The following is a 12,427-nucleotide window of genomic DNA, read 5'->3' on the forward strand; positions in this document are numbered from 1 at the left end:
AGGGATGGTAGAAATGCTGACAGCCATCCTAACGCCTCTTTAACGCCACTGCTGTCTCAACCACCTGTCTGGGTGCCCACTGCCTGGGGCCAGCCTGGTGTTCCATCTGTGCCGGTCGCCCCGACTTCCTTGTCCTAACGTGCCAGGGCACCTGGATTTGAGGACCGGTGGCTCAGACACACCTGAGCCACAGCAAGAGACGGGTGTGCTTTCAGGCCAGTGCACTGGATCGTGGGGCAGAAACCCCTTGCCGACAGCTGGCTGACTGACCCCAGGGAATGAGCTCCTTCTCAGCAGTTCTCCCAGCAGAGAACCCACACTTTGCAGACCAGTTCCAAGCAGGTAGCATGTAGAGCACGAAAGAGGGGAGGCCAGAAATGGTTGCTCGTGGTTCTGAAGCCCGCACCTACGTGACCCGAGCTGTAGGATGGGAGGCAGGCTGGCCTAGCGGTTTAAGGTGTTTGTCCAGGGAACAGGGGGATCCCCTCAGTCAAGGTCACACTCCCTTTCCTGCCAGAAACAGTCATCCTAGGAGGTGACAAAGCTCAGCATTTAGGAGCACGGGGTTTGGGATCGGGCAGAGCTGGATTGGAGCTATGACTCCTTCTGACCAGCTGGGGGATTGGGGGCTTAATCTCTCCAAGTTTGGGTTTTGTTTTTTTAATCTGAAAAAAAAAACAGGGATAATAATAAAAGAGGGATGATGACAGCATGTACCTCCCAAAGGTGTCCAGAAGATGGAGTGGGATCTGGTGTACAAAGCCGTGAGCCCAGGGTCAGCCCACTGCTGGCTCACAGGGGCTCTGCTTCCTCTTTCCCGCCATGACTGTCCGCTGGTGCCCACTGTCTCTCCAGGCAGGGGAGCTCACTCTTGGGCTTTTTTTGGAGAGAGTTGTGATCTCCCACCAGGTCTTTTCCAGGAAAGAGAAGAGGAGGTAGAAGAAAGGAGTGCAAAAACAAGATAAAAGATAAATGTGGAGGGTGGTACGTGGGTGGAGCCCAAGAATAGAGGTGGAAGAGACAGCAGTGTTGTTAAAGAGGACAGAGAGTAGATGGGATGTAAAATGCAGTCATTGGGAAGTGAGACACACGACAGGCCGAGGCATGGCAGAGCCGGGCAGGGGCCGCGAGCCGAGGATGAATCCCAGACACCGAGGCCAGCTGGGGAGACATCCCTGCCACTCTGAATAAAGCCAGTCCTGCTGGCTGGGCGTGACGCGACCGTGATGCACCTGTCCCGCTCCATCCTCGGAGGGCCCTGGGAATCCCAGCAGGCATCTCAGCAGATTTGCCGGGATTGGCTAGTTGACGAGGCTTCGAGGCAGCAGGGTGAGTGAGGGCCCTGCTTCTTTGCAGTCATGGTCTGCTCCGGAGGAGAAAGTTAGAGGCTCTGATTAAAATGGGAAAGGAAAAAAAAAAAAAAACCTTCCAAAAATAGAGACCTGAATAGATTTCTTAATGAGCTAGAACTACTGTTGAAATGTCTCCTGCCTGGGCTCTCCCTCTCCTTTTCTTTCCCATCTCATCAGCGGCTCCCCAGTATTGAATCCAACACAGTGGTAATAACACTCTGTCCCCACATTGCAGCATCCTTTATTCCAGAGGCCAAACTACTGTTAGCACACCCAGCCTGGTTGCAGATGACTTCACGAGAATGTGAGGAAATTGGAGTGGGTCAGGGACGGGCATCCGTTTGAGGTGGAAAGAGGTGGGGAAGAGGCACCGTGAGGAAAGGGGAGGAAAATTACAGTTGTCTTGCTCGGAGAAGAAATGGCTGCGCGGAGGTTTCATAGCCATCCTCAGGCCTGTGAAAGGAGACCCCCCCACGTGGAAGGGAGAGCAGCCCGGTGGTGGTGAGGAGGGGCCAGGAAGAAAGTGTGTTAGCAGCAGACAGGGCTGCCCCGAGACTCCAAGATGAAGGGGTCAGAATAAGACAGGATGGCCTGAAATTCAGCACCGGCTGGAGGAGCCCAGGGTACTTTGGGCCAACTGATGGTAACCTTGTGCTGGGCGGAAAGGGTAACCACAAAGAGTGAGGCAGGTGCTGAGAGGCTCGGCCAGCGTCACTTGACAGTCAGATGCACCACCTATGTGTTGAGTGATGAATTAGATTGAACTTGGACCAGCATGGCCTAGGGCCCTGCTGCTGGGAGTGCCCAAGGGCATAACCTGGGAGCCTGCTAGAGTGCTAGGTGCTCACCTGCGAGCCTGCCTGAATGCAGAGTCTCAGACCCCATCCTTGACCTCCTGAGTCAGAATGTGCGTTTTCACAAAACCCCTTAGTGATTCTATTCACAGGAAAGTTTGAGAAGCACTGACCTAGCAGGACAAACCCCAGGCAGTTGCTCTGAAAGAGCCAAGAGACGTGGGTGTGGGGCTGGGGAAGGGAACTTCCAGGTGGAGCCGGGGCTTGGCCAGCAGCCCAGGAACCCTGTCCCTCCATGGGACCGCTGCTGCTTCTCTGGATGCCCTGAAGCATCCGCAGAGTTGTTCTCAGGGGGCCACCGCAAACCCCAGGGCCAAGCAGAAACGTCAGGGGGGCATACTCAGGTGGCAGCCCCCACTTCATGGTCTCACAGCCCAGAAGAAGCTGTGATACTGCCTGGGGGAGGCCAGGCTCCACCACCACTGGCCCAGAGCTCAGGACCCCAGGGCAGCACCGAATGCTGGGCTGTGCTTGGCCACGGAGGGGGCTGGGAGGGGTCCCAGAAGGCTCTTAGGAGGCGGGGAATAGCTGGGAGAGGGCACGCAGGAGGAGCACGTGGTCCAGAGTTCCTTCCAGCATTGTTTTCGGTTTAAAACATTTTGAGGGTGAGAGTTCGGTTTTATAGATTTAGGAGGTTTTCTTTTTCTTAATGGAATGAGCATGTTCCCGTGGGAGCTCACAGCAGTCTGGTCGCTAATGAAAGGCAGGCATCCAGGGGCCAGGGTTCTGATTGCCGCCACGTGGAGCAGGAGTGGCTGGGGGTGGGAGGAAGGCTGTCGTCTGAATCTGCAGACCAGACGTACAGTTGGGAAATGGTTGGTGGGGGAGGCGGTGCAATGAAGGTTCTGAGAAGGGAGCACACGGAGGGCGCAGGCAGCAGGGTCGGACAGGGGCTGCAGAACCTGGCACGGCGCGGCCACGTGGCAGCACCTGGCACCCACCCGGATCCACTCTGGTCCACCCAAGGATCCCACAGTCTCACCACGGAGAGAGAGCCCACGCTGAGGACGGCAAGAGAAGCAAAGCTGTTAGAAATGGCCCAGAACTTTTTTTTAAAAATATATTTATTTATTTTTGGCTGCGTTGGGTCCTCGCTGCTGCACAGGGGCTTTCTTTTCAGTCGCGGCGAGCGGGGGCTGCTCTTCGTTGCGGTGCGCGGGCTTCTCACTGCGCTGGCTGCTGTGGTTGCGGAGAACGGGCTCTAGGCGCACAGGCTTCAGTAGTTGTGGCACGTGGGCTCAGTAGTTGTGGCTCGCGGGCTCTAGAGCGCAGGCTCAGTAGTTGTGGCGCACGGGCTTAGCTGCTCCGCAGCATGCAGGATCTTCCCAGACCAGGGCTGGAACCTGTGTCCCCTGCATTGGCAGGCGGATTCTTAACCACTGCGCCACCAGGGAAGCCCTGGTCCAGAACTTTTTAAAGGAAAAAATATAGTTTGGTGCATTAGGCAGAGTCTTAACTTATCTGACTAGTTCCAAAAAGAGAAATGGAGGTCCTGAGCCAGGGTGGCCTCTTCCCCTAATACCAGGTTTCAGGTTCAGAGCCAGGAAGGGCTCTCAGGTGGCCTGAACTTGCAGTTTCTAAAGGGCACCTTTTTATTTTTAAAGAACACGCTAAGCTTCTTACAGATTCTCCAACCTCCGATCAGCCCAGAACCCTCACAAAAATCGAAGCACATGAAATCTTTGGAGAAAGGAGCCAGATTCCCATTAGTGTGGGTGTGTGTATGGGACAGAGTGACGAGAAAGACAGACCGACACACAGGGACGGGGGCGGGGGGTTTCAGAGGTGGGCGAGGGTCTGGGTGTGCTGCTGAAATGGTGCCTAGTGAGTGTGTGTGTGTGTGTGTGTGTGTGTGTGTGTGTGAGAGAGAGAGAGAGAGAGAGAGGTGGCAGGGGGACATGCAGTAGTGTCCATTCTCTGACACATTGCCCCTCACTGCCCCCTCCTGCTTGGACATTGTTCCCTTTGATAAATCAGGATTTTAATGGAGTCTCTTGTGAAGAGGAGTGAAGTATGCAGCTCCTACTCCTGCAGTGATGCTGAAGCTGTACCACTTTCCTGCTGCTTGTGGGGAGAGGAAGGGTAGAGGGCTTGGCTGGGGTCGCCCCACCCCTGTCCAGTCCAACCTGCCGAGGCGGAGCCAGTCAGGATAGGACTCCGGGATGCGGCTGGCATTCCCAGGGCTCTCCATGCTGCCCTCCCCACTCACCTCCTCTCCCCACCGCCCGCAGGTCCTGAGTTGTGTCAACCCAGACAATGCCAACAGCCCTGAGGTCCCAGTGAAGATCCTCAACTGCGACACCATTACTCAGGTCAAGGAGAAGATTCTGGACGCCATCTTCAAGAATGTGCCCTGCTCCCACCGGCCCAAGGCTGCAGACATGGACCTGGGTGAGTAGGCCACCCACCCAGGGGGCTGTGCTGTGACTGGCTGGAAGCCCCTCTTACTGACCAGCGGAGCCAGGGTGCAGGGAGCAGGCGTGCACGGCCCGCAGGAGCCCAGGAGGTGCGCCTTCATGGCCACTTAGCGAGCACTAAGCAGAGAGGGGACCACGGTCTGCTGGTGATCTGACTGCCTCTGGGATCTTTTGAGTAGCCGAGGGGTGGGAGTGGAGGCGTCACATCGGCAGTGAAGAGGATTTAGTCTGAATCTGTGTGGCCCAAGGCCTTGCCACTACCTGCGTTGTGCCCCGAGGCCCTTCCCTTCGCCTCTGTTCTGTGCCTCTAATTTTTGCTAACTACCGAAGGCATGAGGGATCTGGGTCAGTGATGGAGGATGGAGAGAAAGGATAGAGGAAAATGAGATATGACAGCCTACTGGGGAGCAGGATGACATTTTATTTGAATGTTCCGCGAATAGATCGCATAGCCTATATAAACAAGGGCATGCCACTTAGGGCCAGCTGTACTTGGATCCAGTTATGGCTTGCCTGAGTGTTTAATAAGATATCGTCCTGGGGAAATCCTAGTGGGGAGCCCCAAGCTCCAAAGAGGCCAGGGCTGAAGAGAGGCAGTTTGGCATTGTGGATCAGCATCAAACATGCCTGGGTTTGAGTCCTGGTTCCACCAAGTCCTAGCTGTGTGACCTTGGGCTAGTTACTTAACCTTTCTGTGCCTTAGTTTCCTTGCCTATAAAATGGAGATTAATAATAGTGCCTGCCTCACTGTAAGAATGAAAGGAGATGATGCATGTAAAAGCCTCTAGTGCACTGTCTGGGCCATAGTACATACTCAGTATTGGCTGCTGCTGTTACTGATTATGAAGATAATAGTGGTAAGGAAACAGTATGTGTCTGTTTGTTGGTCCTGGGCCTGGAGGAAAAGGTGTTTATGTGTGTATGTGGTTGGGTCTGGAGATTGGTGGAAACATAGAGGTGGGAGGACCTCCAGAGGCCCCTAATCCATCCATCTGGCCTCTCTAAGCTGGCTTCAGCTAAGCCATCCAAGACAGATGGGCATCTGTGCTATTTTCTAAACTCCACAGGGAATTTGATCCCCTCCCAGTGCCTCGCCCCACCTGCCCCCAAATTCTGATGCCTAAAGACTCAGGATCAGGAATTTCTGCTCATGCACCTCAATTCTTACTGCTTCCCTTCCCCCATCTCCTCCTGGTTGGCTGTTGGCGGGATGTGTTTGGCCCTGTGCCTGGAGCTCCATGGCCCCAGGGAGAGAGACTGGCTGAGCATGTGCTCCCCTTCACTTTGGAGGTCTCTCTGTGTATGGAGGAAGCATCTGTGAGAGTCTGCGGGGGAGGGGGTTTTGGGCGAGTGTGTCCATGTGTGTCCCGGGCACTGGTCCCTAGAGTTGGAGTGGGCATTTGTGTCTGTATGCGGGTGATTCTGCTGCCATGAAGGTCCCACAGACTGATGGAGCTGAGGGCTCGCTTATAGAACCAGTGCAAGAGAAAACAGTTCCTGGGAAGGAAGACCCCTGTGTTCCCCACCCCCAAACAGTGAAGTGGGCTGCTCCCTAATGGGTCTCCCAGGGAGAGCTGAGTTCACTAGGGTAACCAGGTAGCACTCACCATGCCTTTTGTTCATCTGTGGGAGCCATGGCAGGGTCCACCCTCGGCTTTTCAAAGTCCTTATCTGCAAAATGGGTGGGTGGGAGGAGAGCCCCGGCCTAGCGGGGCCAAGAGGAGGAGCTTTTATAAGAACCTGTATCTTTATGCCGAAGGTGTTTGGAAAGCTTGTGCCAGAGCACAGCGAGGGCTCACGGGTGCGGGTGCATGTAGAATTGTGTGCTTCTGGTGCTTTGGAATGGGGTGACCTCCCATGGGGGAGAGAGACCATGTCATGGCTGGTGGATGCTGCTCAAGACCAGCCCTCCCCACCTGGAAGCCACACACACCCAGAGCTTGGGAGGGGAAGGGGCTGCTTTTTAGCTTTAGAACATTTGCTGAGTTCTAGCCCAGCAAAGCATCGTTAATGAAAGGATGTGATGCACCTGGAGTGGAGGCAGCAGCATCCAAAGCAGCCACGGCCACTTCCTGCCGTCCACCTCCTGCCGTCCACTTCCTATCCACCTCCTGCCATCCACCTCCTGCCATCCACTTCCTGCTGTCCACCTCCTGCCATCCACTTCCTGCTGTCCACTTCCTGCCATCCACTTCCTGCTGTCCACTTCCTGCCATCCACTTCCTGCTGTCCACTTCCTGCTGTCCACTTCCTATCCACCTCCTGCCATCCACCTCCTGCCATCCACTTCCTGCTGTCCACCTCCTGCCATCCACTTCCTGCTGTCCACTTCCTGCTGTCCACTTCCTATCCACCTCCTGCCATCCACTTCCTGCTGTCCACTTCCTGCTGTCCACTTCCTATCCACCTCCTGCCGTCCACTTCCTATCCACCTCCTGCCATCCACTTCCTGCCGTCCACTTCCTGCTGTCCACTTCCTATCCACCTCCTGCCATCCACTTCCTGCTGTCCACTTCCTGCTGTCCACTTCCTATCCACCTCCTGCCGTCCACTTCCTACCGTCCACTTCCTGCTGTCCACTTCCTGCCGTCCACTTCCTGCCGTCCACTTCCTGCCATCCACTTCCTGCCATCCACTTCCTGCCGTCCACTTCCTGCTGTCCACTTCCTGCCACCCACCTCCTGCTGTCCACTCTCTGCTGTCCACCTCCTGCCGTCCACTTCCTATCCACCTCCTGCCGTCCACTTCCTGCTGTCCACTTCCTGCCATCCACTTCCTGCTGTCCACCATGAGTGAAGGAAGCCTGAGGGCTGAGCAGCAACCAGGACCCGCCTGAGAGTTGCTACTCTCTCAAGCTAGAGGCTGCTCAGGCCAGGGGCCGGGCCTCCAGTGACACAGTGCTTGCCAGGTCCCAAGAGGGCAAAGGACCTACCTTTCCCATCATAGGAGCTGCTGGGGAGGATGGAGGGGCCACCCTGGAGGCACAAGGCCTCACAGCAGGGAGGGTAAAGGGGAGAAGCCAAAGAAAGGAGGCAGTTTGAGTCTCAGGGCCCCGAAGGGGAGTCATACTGAACTTCTCACAAAGGCCTCCCATGATGGGTGCTCTTCTGAGGAATTTCCTTCTTTTCTATTAAGTCCAGGGTCTGGAGCTGCTCCCACAGCTCTGGTCTTCTGTCTACCAAAGCCAGATAACAAAGAAAATGGGGCCTCCTCAGAGACCCAAATGCTTCTTCCACAAGATTTGATTTGACTCAGTTGCATGGCCCCCAAGGAGAGAGAGAGGCAAGGCGAGTTTTTCCCATCATGTAGGTGAAAGTGCTTTGAAAGCAGTTTACAAATATAAGGTGTGATTATAATCAAAAATTAATCTATGCCAAAGGGACACATAGCACATAGGCACAGAGAAGACTCTGAGCCACATGCGTTGACAGAGGCAAGACAGCCAAGCATCCCCCCTCCACTTCACTTCCCCCCCATGCCTCCTCCTCCCGTAGCTGAGGGCATTGGGCAGACTGCCTTCCCCCTCCTGATGCCCAGCCCCTGGCAAGGCGAGGACATCTGTCCCAGGCCAGCTCAGAAAGAAGCAAAGGCATTTTAAGCTGCCTCTGTAATTGCCCCAAGTAAATCCAGCCCCAACCCCTCCCACTGCCTTTCATCACCTGTGGTGCCTGGCCTGGCCTAGCCCCTCATTCCTGACACTTCTATTCATTGCTCCTCCGACTGAAGCTCTCCCACGCCACCCCCTCCACCCCTTCACCTGCTTTTCCAGGCATTAAGGAGCCAAGATGGGGAACTGTATTAGCCAGGGTTCTCCAGAGAAACAGAACAAATAGGATATGTTTACATAGAGAAAGATTTATTTGAAGGAATTGGCTCATGCAATTATGGAGGACTTAATTAATAATAGACTAGGAGGAGTCTGTTTGGCTGCCATAACAGAATACCATAGACTGGCTGGCTTATAAACAACAGAAATTTATTTCTCACAGCTCTGGAGGCTGAGAAGTCCAAGATCAAGATGTCGGCAGATTCATTGTCTGGCGAGAGCCCACTTCCTGGTTCATAGATGGCCGTCCTCTTGCTGGGACCATACATGGCAGAAAGAGGGCAAGGGAGCTCTCTGGGGTCCTTTTTATAAGGGCACTAATCCCATTCATGAGGGCTCCACCCTCATGACCTAATCACCTTCCAAAGGCCCCCACCTCCAAAGGCCATCATATTGGGGGTTAGGATTCAACATGTGAATTTTGGAGGGGACACAAACATTCAGTGTCTAGCATGGAGGCTGGCATGTCCAAAATCTACAGGGAAGGCCAGCAGGCTGGAGACACAGGGAAGAGCCACGTTGCAGTTCAAGTCCGAAGGCAGCTGCTGTAGAACTCCCTCTTGCTCAGGGGAGGTCAATCTTTTGTTCTACCCAGGCCTTCACCTAATTAGATGAGGTCCACCTACATTATGGAGGGCAATTCGCTTTACTCAAAGCCCATCCATTTAAATATTAATGTCATCCAAAAATACCCTCATGGAAACATCCAGAATAACTTTTGACCACCTATCTGGGCACTGTGGCCCAGACAAGTTCACACATAAAACTAAGCATTGTAAGAGCCAAAGTGAAGGACACAGAACTTGCCTTTCTTTCAGTCTGTTGGAATCTAGGGAAGGAAGATATCCCAGGCAGGAGTTAGGGACTGTGCTGGGGCAGGTGGGCCTTGGGAGCTTTCAAAGCACAGTGCCAGGGGCTCCCTGCTCTGCTATATGTGAGGCTGTCCTCACCAAGCTGATGCCCCTTTCCACCCACAGGTATCGGGTAAGCTGATGCCCCTTTCCATGCACAGGTATCGGGTATAGGTACCCCCTTACACCACCAAACTCTTCAACCAACATATCATAAGAGCCTGCCCTGGGGCAAGACCAACATGACTAGGAGTTCCTCATTGCTTCGCACAGTAGCAGGAGGCTGGGCACTTCTCTTTCTGAGCCAAGGGACTCTTTGTTTCCTCCCTTCACTCCCCAGAGGAAATAACTGATGCCATTCTGTTCTACTGCACAGAAGACTCTGCAGCTCAGAGAGGCACAGAGCCTGGGCCCTGGTCACACAGCAGGGAGGTAGAGAGAACATCCATTCCCTTCCCACGCAGGCTCCTCCACAGGCCGTGACCTCCAGAGATTCCTCTGGTTTAAAGCAAATGCCCCATCAATAGCCCCGGAACTCCGCCATCCCGTCTGTCTGAAAGGGTATATTTTTTCAAATAAGTAATTCCTGTATGCAATAAAAAGATACACTATCTTCTGAGTGAAATATAAAGAGTTCACAGCAGCTGTCGCCCCAGTTTGCATTTTCCACTGCACCTGATGGGAAGGACAGATAAAGATAATGGGATTTTTTTTCTTTTTTATTTCACCTCCCTCTCTCTCTGGAAGGTGGAATTGTAACAAATTGGATTGTGAGTGTGTCTGTCCTTTGTGCTTGGAGCCTGGAGCAGGGCACAGGGCTGCGGGCAGAGCTTCGAGTGAGGTCAGAGCCAGCAATTTTCCCTAGATGCCTTGCATATGAATACCTGGGTCACCTTTCCTACCTAGGTCACCTTTCTTCCGTCCCACTGCCCACCCCCTGCCTCTTGAACTCTTTGACACAGCACAGCATGGTACACCGCCCTGGAGCACCACCAGAGCCTCCGCATTATTCCATATTCAAGAATATCCACTAAGCTCTAGCTTACCTCTCTTAAATCGAGTAGCAGAGCACAGTCTGCTTTTTCCTTTAGCTCTCCAGACTTCCCAGAATAGCGACAACTAGCCTGTGCACAGCTCTTCACAGTTTACAACGACCCAAGGCTTTGAAAGCAGACAGCACCGTTCAATTTAGGAATTTCTTCTTTTAAGCACCACGTTTCCTACTTCGATTATTTTATATTTTAGAACTTGCTCTCACCATAAAATTATACCTTTTTTAAATAAATCACATTTAGGTGGTCCCCCCTCCCATTCCTGAGTCCGTTTCCCTCCTGTCTGCAGTGACACTGAGTCTGTCCCGGCTCTTCTCTGATGCCGCTCCCGCACTTGGGAGCGGCAGGGTGCCGAGGGTGTCTGGGCTCTGTCTCCTCGGGGCTCACCTGCCGACAGGTGTGCGGCGGTAGAGTCGTGTCTCCTCCTCCGGGCTTCTGCTCGGGACCCTGGTTTGGGAGGTCCAGAGGACCCCGTGCAGGCTGGTGAGACTCTGCTCAGCGCCCCACGGGGAGGAGTGGTGGCCCGGGGTGGGAGAGCAGACGGCTGGCTCTGAAATTGGTTCCTTGTGGGTCAGGAGGGTTGAGTCGGCCAGTTCTCACCAGCCTGGTGGGCGCCTCCTTCCCCGCTCACCCCTCCAGGTCAGTCCCTCCTAAAGCTTCCTTTGATGGGTCTGAGGAGAGATGCTGATAGAAAGACTGGACTCGGGGCGGGGCGGGCAGGGGTTGGTTGCTGCAGAGCTTTAAGTGTCCTCAGCCTGGGGTGAGATGCTATACTTGTGTGTGTGCGTGTACGTGTGCATATGTGTGTGTACGCATGCACGTGTGTGCCCGTGCACCCACCTGCATATGCACACACCACGAGGGTCAGAGCTGGTGAGGCGCCATGCTCCCCAGGGAGGGTTTGCCTCTCCGAGTGGCACCTGCTGCTGGGTAGGGGACCCTCCAGGAGCCGGACCAGCAATGTGCTGGGTGCCAGTGTCTCCTTCCAGGGTTGGCCTGCAGATAAACCCCTCCCTCCTGTTCCCCCAGACACCGCACAAACTTGGGGGCACACCATGGTGCTCCCACCTCCTCCTCCCCAAGAATCTCCAGGAACCATCCTATCTCCTGAGCATCCCTGAAATCTGTGCCCCGCCCCCTTCCGCCTTGGCCAAGGGCAGCCGTCTTTGGCGGGGCTCCCCCTCCCCTTCTCATCCACCTCCGTCTCTGTGGTTCTCAGCTCGACCCCAGACGCCTTAGCATGGTATTCCAGGCCTTTCTGAACTCAGCTCCTGACTTGTATGTGCCTCGCCAGCCTCTCCTTTCCACGGCCTCCCACAAGGACTCATCCACGCAGATCCCTGGGAAGCGTCACAGAAGTGGCACCTTTGGACCAGAACGCCTCCCCTCCCCCACATACCCTCCTCGGCCTCTCCCTCTTCTGGCTCTGATCACTGGGCCTGTGAGCCTTTGTTCTCCTGCACAGCCTTCTACACAGAGAGCACTTCAGGGGCCAGGGCTTTTATTAAGTTTCCTTGTTTAACTCTCTGATGTCCCACTGGCAGTGCCTGGCGCACTGTGGACACTCACAGTTTTGAGCGAGTGAAGATGGAGCTCTAAGACTTTCTGGATCTGGATTTTCAACGTGGTGGCTGCAGAAGACGCCTCTTGTGTCCTAATCCAGGGGGAGGCAGATGTCCTGGTCCAGCGTGGGCGTGGTGAGGAGTCACTCTGTCTCAGGATTCACTGGGACCGTCACTGAGCTCACATCATTTGGTGCCTTGAGGCATTTTCCAGTCTCTCACTGTGCCCCATGAGCAGGCAAAGCTGTCTGGGTGGCTGGGCATTCATCCAAAGGACAATGGCCATTGGCCCAGCTGTCACATTGCCCCTCGGCTGTTCTAACAGGATCACCTGGTACATAGCAAGGTGTGGACACAAACGAGAGATATATTTTTAGTGCTGTTTTTATAGGCAAGACAGAAGAAGCCTGTTTGGTGAAGAGAATGCTGAATTTGGGATGAAGAGACCTAGATTCTACTGACTTTCATTACTGTTATTAAAACTAAGCATATGTGGAATATGCAGCAGTACCC

The 12,427-nt window shown here is 54.3% G+C and overlaps 1 protein-coding gene across 1 annotated transcript in view; it reads left to right on the forward strand.

Moving 5' to 3' along the window:
- The window catches only part of PLXNA4 (plexin A4), a 446,153-nt gene that overhangs the window by 407,368 nt on the left and 26,358 nt on the right, over positions 1-12,427 (forward strand). Inside the window, exon 25 of the mRNA XM_007177142.2 lies at positions 4,438-4,597. Within this exon, the coding sequence (XP_007177204.2) occupies positions 4,438-4,597 (160 nt within the window). The remainder of the gene's footprint in view (positions 1-4,437; positions 4,598-12,427) is intronic.

Source organism: Balaenoptera acutorostrata, chromosome 7 (assembly GCF_949987535.1).
Source record: "Balaenoptera acutorostrata chromosome 7, mBalAcu1.1, whole genome shotgun sequence".
In the NCBI taxonomy this organism is placed as follows: domain Eukaryota; kingdom Metazoa; phylum Chordata; class Mammalia; order Artiodactyla; family Balaenopteridae; genus Balaenoptera; species Balaenoptera acutorostrata.